We start from the raw sequence: 14,745 nt of genomic DNA on the forward strand, positions 1-14,745 counted from the left end.
ACAACAACCTTCACATGTTTTCCGAACATCATTCCAACACACCGCGACATGACAAACAGAAGTATTCGTCACTCCATGCACCTCCCCACACAATCACATAGTCCATGCACCACGCACGGCAGCAACTCACACGCGGTCAAACAAATGCTCTTCGGATCAGTGTTATCCACGTGCTGCAGTGGGAAGTAAACAAAAGAGACGGGCCGCCAAACCCCAAAAGAGTGCCACGACCGGCCGCAATTCAACGGAACGCTGCCACTCAAAACAATTCAGTCCTCATGCCCTCAACCTCCCACCTTCTCCCACAAAAGCCCCAAGAGCTGCCAATCAAGCGCGCCGTCCAACGAAGTCGCTGTGCAACACCAGGAGGAATCGCAGTGCCACCTGCTGCCATCCGGGTCCGTTGTGGACGCCATGATGAGTAGAAACGCCCATTGGTGCTTCGAAACGACGCTGCACACCTGCGACGCATCATACGGTTTGAGACGCACGTGCCTCACCATCACCACAGACGCCCACGCGCCGTCGGTACGCCCTACATCGTCAAGGAAGCAAAGGATACATCAGGGTGGCAGCAAAGCACTCGCTGGCAATTCCCGTCGCAGGCATCACCACAAGCAGCTCCAGCAGCGCTGCAGACCGTGGGGTGCCGTGGATCAACTCACGCATGGCGTATGTGGAAAAGAAAAGGACGTGGTGGCTTTACAAGGATACGAGTGGCTGACACTTTTAGAAGGAGAAAACAATGTGGGAACACACAAAGAGGAATCAGGCGTCCGCAGTCAAAGCAAACCAGCAATCAAAAAAAGTAGGATGGGTGCACTCAACCACAAAACAGGCAGAGGATAAAAAATACCAACAACAAAAGCCGAAGCGTGGGGGCGTCCACCCAGCAGTGGGGACGCGCAGCAACAGGTGGGACGACCAGCGCACACACTCTCATTGCTCCCGTAAAGCAAAACACACACACACAAGGAGAGAGAGAGAGAGAGGTCGCCCACTCAATGCAATAAAAACAAAACAGTTACGGTGCTCCACCCATGCAGCCAGGCAGGACGGCAGCGGTGCGTGTCGTGCAAAAGAGAGCACCAACGGGCCTGCATGGGTGTGCATGCATATATACAATGGGCACATTATGTGTGTGCTTCGTCGGGTGAGGTGAGGGCGAGAGTCCATGCAAGGGGACACACACAGAGAGTGGGTGAAAGACGAGTGTGTGTGCGGGCGGTGCACGGCTCTCTCTCCCTCACTCTCACGCGGCCACCACCGCAGCCGCAGCCGCACACGCAACAACAAGAAGCAAAAGAGGGGAGGTGGTGTGGGACACCGCGGTGCCGCTGTCACTGCTGCCAGGCATAGCCGTTTCACCTGTTTTGGCGTTTGTGGTGGGCGCTGTTGTGGATCCCGCACTCTGAGAGACCGTATCGTATTTGTTGGCTGATGCAGCTTCACCATCGGAAATAGTTCCGGGTGGTGTGTCGCTGTCAATGGAGGGTCGGTTCGGATGATTGTTGGTTGGAGTGCCTTCTGTGCCAGTGTCGGACTGCATGGCCGTAGCTGCCGTGGTGCTGCTGCCGCTGTTGCCTTTCGTTGTTGCACCACGCATTTCTTCAACCGTCATAACCGGCAATCGTGAATCTTCCTCTCCACCCGTTGGTGCGACAACTTTTTCGCCGGCGTCTTTGTTCTGTTCAATGTCTTCTGCGACAGACTGCTGAGAATTCCTCGTGCCATTGCCGTTTTCGTGACTTTTCTCGTCACCACGGCCAGCTGCAGATGTGGATGATGGGTTTCCATCCGCTGCGCTGTTGGGTAATGGAAGCTGCAAGGGACTCGGCAACTCTTGTTTATCTTTATTACTTGCAAACTGTCTTCTGATGGTGTTATCGTTTCAGCTTCATGAGTGCCATTCAATGATGGTGGCTGTAAGCCTTCGTTGTCATGCGACTGCCGGTGCTTCACTGATATCAGCTTGTTTTCAGGCTCTTTCACCTCTTGACTTGTTCCATCACCTTCCTTTTCCTTTTCAACCAATTTTACATCTTCGTTTCTTCTTGCTTTTTCTTCCTCGGCAGCACCTTCGGTTCCTGACACAGTTACTTCAGGTGGTGGTGAGAGAGCTTGTCCTTGAACATTTGGTAGTGGTGTTTCTGGGCCTGCTGTGTGTGATCCTGGCGTTTCAGGGCGCGGTGAATCCTGTGAATCTACACCTTCCCCCACAAGATCACCGGACGCATCAGACTGAAAACCTGCGGATGCGTCTTCACAACCGCCGTCGGCAGCGCACCACAGCACGCAGAGGGCACACACCAGCAGCACACGGCCAGTCATCATCATCGCCATCACTCCTGTCACTTGCCTGCAGCCTTCAGCACAAAATAACTCCCCGTCAACGCAGAGCGGAAGCAAAAGGAGAGACACGGCCGCTACACCACGCACAGCCACCGCACAGTCACAAATGGCAGCAGCCCAGCAGCGGCAGCGCACACACACCATGAGGCAGTTGAAATCAGTGAAAGGGCAAAAACACACAACGCCCCGCAGCAAGTAAACAGAAAAACACACAAAACAATTAGAAACAAAACACAGGTAAACAAACAGCAATGAAGCAAAAAATGTGAACACACAAAACAAAGGGCTGCACAGTATGGCTCCAGCGCGCACGCACCCATCCTCAAATGTGGCTCCACGCAAACAGTTGTGAGCGTGCCATGCATATGAGTGTGTCTGGGATGCGTTCAACGTGACGGATGCGGGGAGCGGCAAGGAGCACACAGCAGGGCAGCTGAAGCAAGTGAAGCAAAACACAATCATTAGTTTATCCTGTTTAGTACATCGGACCACAGTAGACGCACACAAGTCCCCGCGGTTGAGTGCTGGCACGCACAGCCCGCACACAATTCTTCAGCCCAGAGTGGTGTACGCCAGCGCGGATACGGCGAGCAGCAGCGGGGCACACACCCACGCAGAGCTGCTGGGGCTGCCGTCGATTTCGCGAAGAAGTGACGGTGCGCGGGTGGTCGTTGTAGTTGGCGCCTCTGTAGTCGTAGTACTTGGTGCCTTTGTTGTAGTCGTGGTTGTCGTGGTTGTCGTAGTTGTCGTAGTAGTGGTTGTTGTTGTTGTTGGCGCATGTTCCTTCTGACTTTTTGCCGGTACAGAAGCGGTCACGGAACTTGACGATGTAGTTGGGTTAACCGACCCACCTGACGACCCTGACCCACCGGTGCCCAGACCTGGTCCCTCTTTTGGAACAGACTCCAGAGTTGCTTTATCTGGAGATTCTGGCGGAACGGATCCCGCACTTGATCCTTGTGGTGTGGGGTCTCCACTTTGTGCCTGTCCAATACTGGATTGACTTCGCGGCCCTGTCCCACCGCGTCCTGGAACACCTGTTCCTGTTTCCTGTACCTTTTCATTCGGTTCTGCTGAGTCTGACGTACTGGCCGCTGCAATTGGTTCCTGTCCATTACGCTTCGCCGCATCTGCTGCCCCCTGCAAACCAGACGTACCATGTGGCTTTTCCGCACTTTTCCCCTTAATCCCTGGCGTACCGGCCCCCTGACTATTTGACGGTAACGCAACGGCCGGAGCTGTTGAACTTGGCTTCGTGGACGTATTTGCTGGCCCCGGAACACCTGCTACCTGTGGCGAAGCAGGCGATAAACTGGAGCTAACCTTATTTTGATCTCCACCAGTTGCTGTCACACACACGGACGGGCAGCAGCACAGGGCGAGCACCAACAGGGCGCACAGCAGACGGCACGTCATCATCGTGAGTGTGGTCGTTCAGTGGTGTGGAGCCGATCTGCGCAGTGAGGGACATGGAGAGCAACAGGGGAGACGAGAGGTGCGGCAGACACACACAGAGGGCAAACACACATGAGGAGAGGGCAGCAGCCAGGCATGCACCGTACGCCGCACACCACGCACAACACACACTCCAATCCACGGCAACAGGCACACACACACACAGCCCTGCCACAACACCAACACACAGATGGAAGAGGGAGAAGCAAACAGGAGCGGCACACAAGGCTCCACCGCATGTAAATGCGGCGAGAGCGGTCCGTCGTGTCTGCACCCCTCACGGAGGGTACGCACACACACACGAGAATAGATGCAGCGCACACAGCAACACAACAGCAAAGAAACCATCGAAAAAGGAGAGATCACCGCACACCACGTGGATTGTTGGTCCACGGGAAGCGCAGCCACCACCACCGCAGCAGCCGCACACGCAAAGTCAAGCGCAAGGAATGGAATAAAGCAGCCATTTATTCGTGTTTCTTTTTGGAGGGTGGAAGGTGTCTGCATATGTTGTTATTGTTTTTACGGAGGGTAAACCTTCATGCCTGCATCGTGTGTTGGGGGTTCCTGCAGTGTGCACAACTGTTTCCTTCTCTTGTGAATTTTTATTGTGTTGGTGCAGCCAATAATTCAATTTGTGTTGTTCCTGCTTTTCGCTGGTAAAAGTGCTGCAATAGATGTTTTTATTTCCTCCTTCGTTGCTGTGGCACCCGATTCCTCACCGTTTATTGCGGTGGAAATGAGAATATGTGAGTGGACTCCCACGCACCAGAACGCACCTTCGCTCTTATTTATTGGTGCACAGAAGGGCATGTGTGTTTGGTGGTGCCTCGACCATATATTCTTGTGGGCGTACATTCCCCTGCAGGCTGAGGGCGGGGTGACGCTTCGTCGCGGTGCACTTCCCTCGCATGCCGCCCACTGTGGTTCATCATGCATCACCCCCTCACAAATACTCCGTGGTGCCACACCGCTGATATTATTGCAGCCGCTGTGATTCCGCGCATTTCATTGTGCCACAATAAATCCGCTCGTGTGGCCGCCGCATCCAAACAGCGGTGCCCAACACCGTGAGCGGCAGTCCACATCCTTGCATGCCCCAACGCGGTGGTGCTTGACTGTCAGCCAGGCGTCAGACAACACGAAAGTATTGTGCCGGCAGTACAACACACGGAGCTGCAGCGAATGACTCGGGCGGCGACGCATCCATTTGTCACAGGGCAGTGAAAAGGAGTCGGGCAAAATAATGCCGGCTGCATGCACGACACCATATCCACAGCCAAAGCATGCGACGTGATGTGCGTTTCATTGGTGCTGTGAAATGCCTGCAGACGACGTCACTAGTGGAGGCACACCACCCATGATCAGCGGACAGATAATAATCGGCATGGGAGGCCACAAAAGGCAGCAACGACGCCAACAGCAGCAGCAGCTCTCTCTCTCTCTCTCTCTCTCTGTTGCCTCCGAGAAGTAATTATTCCACCAGCCACAGCCGGCTGTGCCATCGTGACACTCCATGCACGTCGTGGCTGCGTCAACACATCCTGCTCCCTGCTGCGCCTCAAAAGATGCCTCACTCCGTCCACTAAGTGCATCGATGCGGGCCGTGCCTGGGCTGTTCGTCAGGACCACAGCGATGTAAGGGTCACCGAGTCGCAGCATGTTTGTTGTGACGTTGTTGCATGGCACCTGCACACACACGCAGCGCCTGCATCCCTCCCTTTTGTGTTCGCCCTCTGCCGGAGTGGCCACACACACGGGCAGCAGCAAATTCATTTCACCCTCGACGATCCAAAATCAACACGGACATCCCTCGCGACGCAAAGATCTCAGTTGCCAGCACGGGCCTCCTGCCGCTCTGCCATCGACGCCGAAACACGGCACAGTGCACGCACTTATTTTCCTCGTGTTCCGTCAGCCGTTTGGTCCACACATTCTCCGACGGGCTGGCGACCACAAAAGCACGCCACAAAAGCCACTGTGATCACACAAGCTCTTGCGATGAGCGTCCGTGTGTGCATGGATCCGCTGCTCACACGTGCTGGCAGCCAGCCTGCAGCCGGTGCCCTCGTGCCAGTCCATCGGCTCCAGCATGGGAAAGAGAAAATGGCCAATTCCTCGTGTACTTATTCCCACCGGCAGTGCCAACACGCTGGTCGCCAGCCGTCATTCCTCAGCACATCCAGGAATGCTGAAAAGTGACGTGGAACCGTCAGCCAGCAATGCCATAATCCCCGCACACATGTCGGCTCCACCAGAGAAGACACACAAACTACAAACAACACCCCTCACATGTTTTCCGAACATCATTCCAACACACCGCGACATGCCAAACAGAAGTATTCGTCACTCCATGCACCTCCCCACACAATCAAATAGTCCACGCACCACGCACGGCAGCAGCTCACACCCGTCTAAACAAGTGTTCTTCGGACCAGTGTTACCCACGTGCTGCGGTGGGAAGCAAACAAAAGAGACGGGCCGCCAAACCCCAAAAGAGTGCCACGACCGGCCGCAAGTCAACGGAACGCAGCCACTCAAAACAATTCAGTCCTCATGCCCTCAGCCTCCCACCTTCTCCCACAATAGCCCCAAGAGCTGCCAATCAAGCGCGCCGTCCAACGAAGTCGCTGTGCAACACCAGGAGGAATCGCAGTGCCTCCTGCTGCCATCCGGGTCCGTTGTGGACGCCATGATGAGTAGAAACGCCCATTGGTGCTTCGAAACGACGCTGCACACCTGCGACGCATCATACGGTTTGAGACGCACGTGCCTCACCATCACCACAGACGCCCACGCGCCGTCGGTACGCCTTACATCGTCAAGGAAGCAAAGGATACGTCAGGGTGGCAGCAAAGCACTCGCTGGCAATTCCTGTCGCAGGCATCACCACAAGCAGCTCCAGCAGCGCTGCAGACCGTGGGGTGCCGTGGATCAACTCACGCATGGCGTATGTGGAAAAGAAAAGGACGTGGTGGCTTTACAAGGATACGAGTGGCTGACACTTTTAGAAGGAGAAAGAAAACAATGTGGGAACACACAAAGAGGAATCAGGCGTCCGCAGTCAAAGCAAACCAGCAATCAAAAAAAGTAGGATGGGTGCACTCAACCACAACACAGGCAGAGGATAAAAAATACCAACAACAAAAAGCCGAAGCGTGGGGGCGTCCACCCAGCAGTGGGGACGCGCAGCAACAGGTGGGACGACCAGCGCACACACTCTCATTGCCCCCGTAAAGCAAAACACACACACAGAAGGAGAGAGAGAGAGAGAGAGAGAGGTCGCCCACTCAAAGCAACGGAAACAAAACAAAAACAGTTACGGTGCTCCGCCCATGCAGCCAGGCAGGACGGCAGCGGTGCGTGTCGTGCAAAAGAGAGCACCAACGGGCCTGCATGGGTGTGCATGCATATATACAGTGGGCACATTATGTGTGTGCTTCGTGGGGTGAGGTGAGGGCGAGAGTCCATGCAAGGGGACACACACAGAGAGTGAGAGTGAAGGACGAGTGTGTGTGCGGGCGGTGCACGGCTCTCTCTCCCTCACTCTCACGCGGCCACCACCGCAGCCGCAGCCGCACACGCAACAAGAAGAAGCAAAAGAGGGGAGGTGGTGTGGGAGACCGCGGTGCTGCCGTCACTGTCGCCAGGCATAGCCGTTTCACCTGTTTTGGCGTTTGTGGTGGGCGCTGTTGTGGATCCCGCACTCTGAGAGACCGTATCGTATTTGTTGGCTGATGCAGCTTCACCATCGGAAATAGTTCCGGGTGGTGTGTCGCTGTCAATGGAGAGTCGGTTCGGATGATTGTTGGTTGGAGTGCCTTCTGTGCCAGTGTCGGACTGCATGGCCGTAGCTGCCGTGGTGCTGCTGCCGCTGTTGCCCTTCGTTGTTGCACCACGCATTTCTTCAACCGTCATAACCGGCAATCGTGAATCTTCCTCTCCACCCGTTGGTGCGACAACTTTTTCGCCGGCGTCTTTGTTCTGTTCAATGTCTTCTGCGACAGACTGCTGAGAATTCCTCGTGCCATTGCCGTTTTCGTGACTTTTCTCGTCACCACGGCCAGCTGCAGATGTGGATGATGGGTTTCCATCCGCTGCGCTGTTGGGTAATGGAAGCTGCAAGGGACTCGGCAACTCTTGTTTATCTTTATTTACTTGCAAACTGTCTTCTGATGGTGTTATCGTTTCAGCTTCATGAGTGCCATTCAATGATGGTGGCTGTAAGCCTTCGTTGTCATGCGACTGCCGGTGCTTCACTGATATCAGCTTGTTTTCAGGCTCTTTCACCTCTTGACTTGTTCCGTCACCTTCCTTTTCCTTTTCAACCAATTTTACATCTTCGTTTCTTCTTGCTTTTTCTTCCTCGGCAGCGCCTTCGGTTCCTGACACAGTTACTTCAGGAGGTGGTGAGAGAGCTTGTCCTTGAACATTTGGTAGTGGTGTTTCTGGGCCTGCTGTGTGTGATCCTGGCGTTTCAGGGCGCGGTGAATCCTGTGAATCTACACCTTCCCCCACAAGATCACCGGACGCATCAGACTGAAAACCTGCGGATGCCTCTTCACAACCGCCGTCGGCAGCGCACCACAGCACGCAGAGGGCACACACCAGCAGCACACGGCCAGTCATCATCATCGCCATCACTCCTGTCACTTGCCTGCAGCCCTCAGCACAAAATAACTCCCCGTCAACGCAGAGCGGAGGCAAAAGAAGAGACACGGCCGCTACACCACGCACAGCCACCGCACAGTCACAAATGGCAGCAGCCCAGCAGCGGCAGCGCACACACACCATGAGGCAGTTGGAATCAGTGAAAGGGCAAAAACACACAACGCCCCGCAGCAAGCAAACAGAAAACACACAAAACAATTAGAAACAAAACACAGCTAAACAAACAGCAATGAAGTTAAAAATGTGAAAACAAACAAAACAAATGGCTGCACAGTATGGCTCCAGCGCGCACGCACCCATCCTCAAATGTGACTCCACGCAAACAGTTGTGTGCGTGCCGTGCATATGAGTGTGTCTGGGGTGCGTTCAACGTGACGGATGCGGGGAGCGACAAGGAGCACACAGCAGGGCAGCGGAAGCAAGTGAAGCAAAACACAATCATTAGTTTATCCTGTTTAGTACATCGGACCACAGTAGACGCACACAAGTCCCCGCAGTTGAGTGCTGGCACGCACAGCCCGCATACAATTCTTCAGCCCAGAGTGGTGTACGCCAGCGCGGATACGGCGAGCAGCAGCGGGGCACACACCCACGCAGAGCTGCTGAGGCTGCCGTCGGTTTCGCGAAGAAGTGACGGTGTGCGGGTGGTCGTCGTGGTTGGCACCTCTGTAGTCGTAGTACTTAGTGCCTGTGTAGTAGTGGTTGTGGTCGTCGTCGTTGTCGTTGTGGTTGGTGCATTTGTTGTGATCGTGGTGGTCGTAGATGGTGCATTTGATTTCTTATTGTTGTCATTTGCGTTATCGGTCTCTTCACGATCCGCCTCTTCCTCAGCAGATTTCCCAGATTCTTCCTGTAGATCATTGGAATTACTTTCTGACACTGCCGCTCCTTTCTTATCTTTTGACAGTGGCGAAGGAAGAGCTGCACTAGGCGAATCCGTCACCAGAGCTTGTCCGTCAGGATTAGACTTCGTTGGATCGGCCTCTTGTTGAGGTTTAATTTCACTTGCTGTCGCGCACACGGAAGGGCAGCAGCACAGGGCAAGCACCAACAGGGCGCACAGCAGACGGCACGTCATCATCGTGAGTGTGGTCGTTCAGTGGTGTGGAGCTGATCTGCACAGTGAGGGACATGGAGAGCAACAGGGGAGACGAGAGATGCGGCAGACACACACACAGAGGGCACACCACATGAGGAGAGGGCAGCAGCCAGGCATGCACCGTACGCCGCACACCACGCACGACACACTCCAATCCACGGCAACAGGCACACACACACACACACACAAACCTGCACTCTGTAATACTTATATTGTACAATTGTTGTGGTCAGTGCATGCGGTCACACACAAAAGGAGTGAGAAAAGAGGAGACCACTACGGCTAGACATCAGACTGTAGGCTACCAGAGGAACGAAAAAAGGCAAGAGGGCCGCGCCGCGTCGGCAATCGGTGCGTAACTTGCCTGCAGATTAGGCGTCATGCGCGATTGTTGTCGCTCATCGTGACACATTCGCCCTCGTAGCCCCAGAGGGTGGAGCAGCCAACGCCAACCCAAACACCGCTGTCAACACGCCATTGCCACAATTGTGAAGAGCCGGCTGGCACCACACACGGCAAGAGGGACACGCCAAGACACGCCATGCACCAAAGGGGCGCATCAAGCCCGCAAACAGTGCGCACTGCTGCAACACCGCAGGGTCCTCCCGCACGCACCGTCCTCCTCCTTCCTTATCTTCGACTCATTGCCGCCACATCCGACACCTGCACCTCACAATACCAGAGGGAAACACAAAACAGCTGAAGCTGCAACAACAACAAAACTGCCACCTTGTTGCGCTGACGCCACTGCACGAAAGGGTGCGCCGACGATGGGAGTCCATCGCGCAGGAGACGGAAAAGAGCTCAACGAGACACCCAAGAGCCACACGTTGGCAGTCTTGTCGGGGCTGCCTCAATGCAACCACAACAAGTAGTGCCGCAACCACGGAGCCATGCACCCTGACCCACAGCGTCTTTTCCCAATCAGAACAGCAGGGACAGAAGGAAGTAAGACACACTACCCAGAGTGCAGCAGAGCACCCGAGAAACACACACGGCCAATCAAAAACGGATGCAAAAACTTGGGAAGGCAGAAAACTAAAAAGGACGCATACAGATTAAAAGCCGAAGCGCAGAAATTATTTGGGGTCCACATTCTCGCAATGACGCACACAAAAGCAAAGTCACAAAAACAAGCAAAAGTGTAAAAGATAAAGCCGCATGCACCAATTACGGAGGCAGAGGCAGTCGTCCCTGTCCTTCAGAGAAACAGCTGCTGGCACGAACCCGCCTCCATTGGAGCACATTTCCTTTACTTTTTGCTAATGATTAAAGTATGGTGATTTCCCCTCGTCCCAATCGCATCAAAAACGCGTGTATACATGTGGTGCTGGGAAATGTCTTTTCTCTCCATGTTACTTCGTTCACACACAGTTTCCACGGAAGTTAAACCCTCCAAGCAACAAAACAAAAACACCTTTTCCCAGAATAACAAACAATGCAATAAAAGACCGGTCATTTTGCCCATCACCCGCAAGCAAAGGAAACGGGGAATGCAGTGAGTGTATCATGGTGTTATTGCTACGGCTTTGCACATCTTGAGTGCGGGGTCAATATGCCAAGTAAATACTGTCGCCCTGCCGCAGTTTGATTGCGCCCAGCCGCCGCGGCTGCTCAAAGAGGCACCACCACTACCGCCGCAGCGACCACAACAAGAAGCACAAAGGGAATAAGGCCAGCAGTAGCAGCAGCCACACCGCCATCACTGTCGGCCTGCTGTACCAACGCATCGGGTATCGCCTGAAAATCGTCGCTGTTGACGGACGGAATCGGAGTGGCAGGCACGGAGGCACTGGGAATCACCGCTGGGCAATCCGCCCGCGGGTCGCCCTCCGCTCGTGCAAAGTCCTCGCCGGGTGATGGTGCAAAAAAAAAAAAAGCGTCGGGGCCGGAGGCTCTGTTGGCTCCCTCGCTTCCACTGCCATATCTCCTCCCTCGCCGCTGAGTGTTGTCCCCACTTTCGGTCCGCACCCCCGGATCACCCCTCGGACCGGCATGAAGGCCACCACCAGCGACACCCGCAGCCGAAGCACCGGGAGGCTCCTTTTCAATGGAGGCACCAGACGCCACAGGAGACAACTGTGGACGAGTATCCTCCGGAGAAGGCGACCCTGAAGCAACCGCAGACTCTTCTGCTTCCTCCTCTTGATCGTAACCCTGTCCACCCACCAACGCGCTCGGGATGACAAGACTGCTGCCGTTCGCGGCAATGGTGCACACCTCGCCGTACGTGGGGCAATTGATCCTCCCATCTTTCTGAAAATATTTCAACGCCACTGGGATGTCAGTGTCCTCAGGGCAAGGCTGAAAAACACTGCTGCCGAGGTGCCTCTCCTTCACTGTGCCCTCCTCACACGACACCTGCGCACACTCCCTTGACGCTTTCATGGCCATCACCGTCCTTCGTCTCCAGTAATTCCGCGTCCAGGCACCACGAGCCGCCGCCAGTCAGCGACCCACGGAGATAATCCACATTTTCGTCCGGGCACGTCCTGTACGTTGTCCCAGACGATATTTCTTGAAATTCGGAAGATACGACAGGGCAAACGTCCTTATCCACCAGACTCTCCTTGTCTTCAACGATGCTTGCGGTGCACGTCCCAACGTGACGGCGGTCGGAGGTGCAGCGAAGCGTCTCTGTGTCTTTAGCATCGCAAAACATGTGAGGATACTTGGCGGCAAGATTATCGGTTGTATTGCACTTGTTGACCAGGAAGTCGCAGCCACTGCGGTGGCCCCAGCTCATCGGCTCCGCCATGCTCCAATTCACGCGGTAGTATCCCATATCAGCAAAAGCCGCCATCGTCAGAGCCGTGTAGTAGCCGGCACCAACTGTGGGGCCATCAGCTCGTCCCGCGCGTGGCGTCCCTTCCAGTGAGGGATTTCTTTTTCCCGAGGGCCATCTTCGTCCTCCAGCACCATGCCCTCGAGAGACTTACAACCAAAGTGCGCTTTCGTCTTCTCCTGAACGTGCTTCCCTGCCACCATCCTGCGGTGCGTCCCACGCACACCTCTCTCTCGCTTCTTCACCAGGCTCTTTTCTTCCATACTCTCCTGGCTGAACCAAAGTGCATGCGCAATTTCGTGTGCGGCAACGCGAACGCTCCACGCCGTGTCAGTCATATACTTTGGGTCAAAGTTCATGGCGCCAATGTAGGGGCAAAAATCTGTCAGTGTGTTACACGTGGCCGTCCACACAGCCCTGCTATCCGTGCCTGATGGCCTAGCAGCAGCGTAGATGATAAAATCTGCATTCGGCACACCGTCACTCTTGTGCCTGGTAGGAACCGTAAAATGGCTGCACGGTCCATTCATAGCCCTCGGTAAAGTTATCGTCCCACCAGTGGGTTTCACAAGGAGTCGCTCAGTGTGCAGTTTGACGGCACCGGGAAGAATCTTTCAAGTGTACAATTGTTTATTTGCCTCCGTCAAGACATGCTCTGCTTTGCATGACACCCTTTGCCCCAATGCATTGTAGCACTCATCCTCTCCCTCATCGCAGTGCTTCCTCTTGTTCGTGCCTCTCTCCAGATCCTCTGTGGACACCGCAATGCGGATCGGCTCCCAGCCACTGTCGTCATCCTGTGTGGCGACGGTGTACGTCTGTATCGCGCCCTGTCCCTTGCGCGGCACCTCACGCACCACCGCAGTCGGCAGCGGGCCGCTCCTCCTCATCATCACGTCAAACCCACACTGGTACTGTGTGGCGGGTACAGCAGCAACACACCCACTGGTGCAGCACATCAGCAGCAACACCACCAGTGGGGAAAGCAGCGTGTCGTGTCGTGGCTGGCGCATGACTTGAGTAAAATGCATTTCTTGGTTTCGTGTGAGTAGCAGCAGCGCTGCAGCCTGGATGCGCGAGGCGGGAGTCAAAGGAAAAAGAAGAGTAAGAAAAACAAAATGGCTTTGGACCAGTAATGCGTCAGAATGCGGCCCACGCAGCGGAGTAACAGGAGACCACAGAGGCGGCCATACACACAGCATGCGCACCGACTCCACCAAAGTGACAATCCGTCAATCCGTCGTCGAGAGAACGTCCATCATCGTCGCACAGAGTCATCATCGACCGCAACGCTCCCTCCACGCGGGTGTTTGGTCTGCTCTCCTCGTGGTGTCGCAATATTTGTGTGATCGGCCACTCAACATCCGCCAACGGCACAGCACCAGTCCCAGTTGCAGGAGCATCGCACAGCGCGCTCTCCCAGCAGATCATACCCTGTTGCATAACCGCACGGCAACTCCAATTGTGATGCGCAGCCCTGAGGCGGAGATGCAAAGAGTCATGCGGACGGACCTTCTTTCACTGCTCTCCTTTCGGGGAACTCGACAACAAGCGTGCCGGCGGTGCGATCATTATGACCGTTCCATCCGCACTGCCACTGGCCAAGGAACTTACTGTGAGCTCAATGCGTAGAGGTCACCGTGTCCGCCGCTGCTCTCCCGCCGCCCCACGACCACGCCGGCACTTCCAACAGAGCGGATCGGAGCGTCGCCAAAGGCAGCCACAGGCGCCAACAAGCCGAGTCCAATGGTGCCCGCTGCGACATTCCAAAGCGCGCTGAGAGCTCCTCTAGCAGTGCAGGGGCTGCCCACTTGTGTGCGATATGGCGTGTGTGTGCATGTGCATGTGCTTGTGTGTTTGTCAGCGCCCATACTTGCAGAGCAGCTGTGCGGCACAAGAGAGTCAGAAGAAAAGCAACGGCAGAGAGAGGCAGATAGCACACACGCAAATTACTCATATCATCACACACAAACACACACACGCAGCCCGCGGAATGGGTGCTCTCAACCACAAAAAAATGAAAAACAATAAAGCAAGAAGCCGAGGTGTGGGACGACCAGCGCACACACTCTCATTGCTCCCGTAAAGCAAAACACACACACAGGGAGAGAGAGAGAGAGAGAGAGGTCGCCCACTCAAAGCAACGGAAACAAAACAAAACAGTTACGGTGCTCCGCCCATGCAGCCAGGCAGGACGGCAGCGGTGCGTGTGGTGCAAAAGAGAGCACCAACGGGCCTGCATGGGTGTGCATGCATATATACAGTGGTCACATTATGTGTGTGCTTCGTGGGGTGAGGTGAGGGCGAGAGTCCATGCAAGGGGACACACAGAGAGAGAAGGAAGAGAGTGTGTGCGGGCGGTGCACGGCTCTCTCTCACTCAC

General features: G+C 55.0%; 3 protein-coding genes and 2 pseudogenes across 3 annotated transcripts, besides 13 other annotated features; all 5 read right to left on the reverse strand.

Annotated features, from left to right (window-relative positions):
• Window positions 1-3,111: part of a sequence feature (areas not merged during assembly with more than two copies in the genome that could not be assigned to a particular haplotype) that runs on past the window's edge.
• Window positions 1,252-2,343, reverse strand: Tc00.1047053507699.110 (annotated as a pseudogene).
• On the reverse strand, window positions 2,905-3,771 carry Tc00.1047053507699.120 (mucin TcMUCII, putative; the record flags this gene model as incomplete). The annotated part of the gene is made up of 1 exon (XM_810904.1): window positions 2,905-3,771. One exon carries the CDS (start codon window positions 3,769-3,771, stop codon window positions 2,905-2,907), a length of 867 nt encoding a protein of 288 aa, XP_815997.1.
• Window positions 3,063-3,125: a microsatellite.
• Window positions 3,112-4,117: a sequence feature (heterozygous, Esmeraldo-like haplotype).
• Window positions 4,118-8,744: a sequence feature (areas not merged during assembly with more than two copies in the genome that could not be assigned to a particular haplotype).
• Window positions 5,240-5,263: a microsatellite.
• Window positions 7,061-7,088: a microsatellite.
• Tc00.1047053507699.130 (mucin-associated surface protein (MASP), putative) lies at window positions 7,357-8,448 on the reverse strand (the record flags this gene model as incomplete). The annotated part of the gene is made up of 1 exon (XM_810905.1): window positions 7,357-8,448. The coding sequence occupies one exon, from the start codon at window positions 8,446-8,448 to the stop codon at window positions 7,357-7,359; it is 1,092 nt and encodes a 363-aa protein (XP_815998.1).
• Window positions 8,745-8,818: a sequence feature (heterozygous, non-Esmeraldo-like haplotype).
• Window positions 8,819-9,823: a sequence feature (areas merged during assembly that could not be assigned to a particular haplotype. This can correspond to areas where the two haplotypes were merged or to regions with more than two copies in the genome that were merged during assembly.).
• On the reverse strand, window positions 9,011-9,559 carry Tc00.1047053507699.149 (mucin TcMUCII, putative; the record flags this gene model as incomplete). Its single annotated transcript, XM_810909.1, has 1 exon — window positions 9,011-9,559. The coding sequence occupies one exon, from the start codon at window positions 9,557-9,559 to the stop codon at window positions 9,011-9,013; it is 549 nt and encodes a 182-aa protein (XP_816002.1).
• Window positions 9,123-9,238: a microsatellite.
• Window positions 9,746-9,765: a microsatellite.
• Window positions 9,824-10,203: a sequence feature (heterozygous, Esmeraldo-like haplotype).
• Window positions 10,204-14,745: part of a sequence feature (areas not merged during assembly with more than two copies in the genome that could not be assigned to a particular haplotype) that runs on past the window's edge.
• Tc00.1047053507699.170 lies at window positions 11,192-13,564 on the reverse strand (annotated as a pseudogene).
• Window positions 14,465-14,488: a microsatellite.

The sequence above is a fragment of the Trypanosoma cruzi genome, genomic scaffold, assembly GCF_000209065.1.
Source record: "Trypanosoma cruzi strain CL Brener 1047053516349 genomic scaffold, whole genome shotgun sequence".
Lineage (NCBI taxonomy): Eukaryota > Euglenozoa > Kinetoplastea > Trypanosomatida > Trypanosomatidae > Trypanosoma > Trypanosoma cruzi.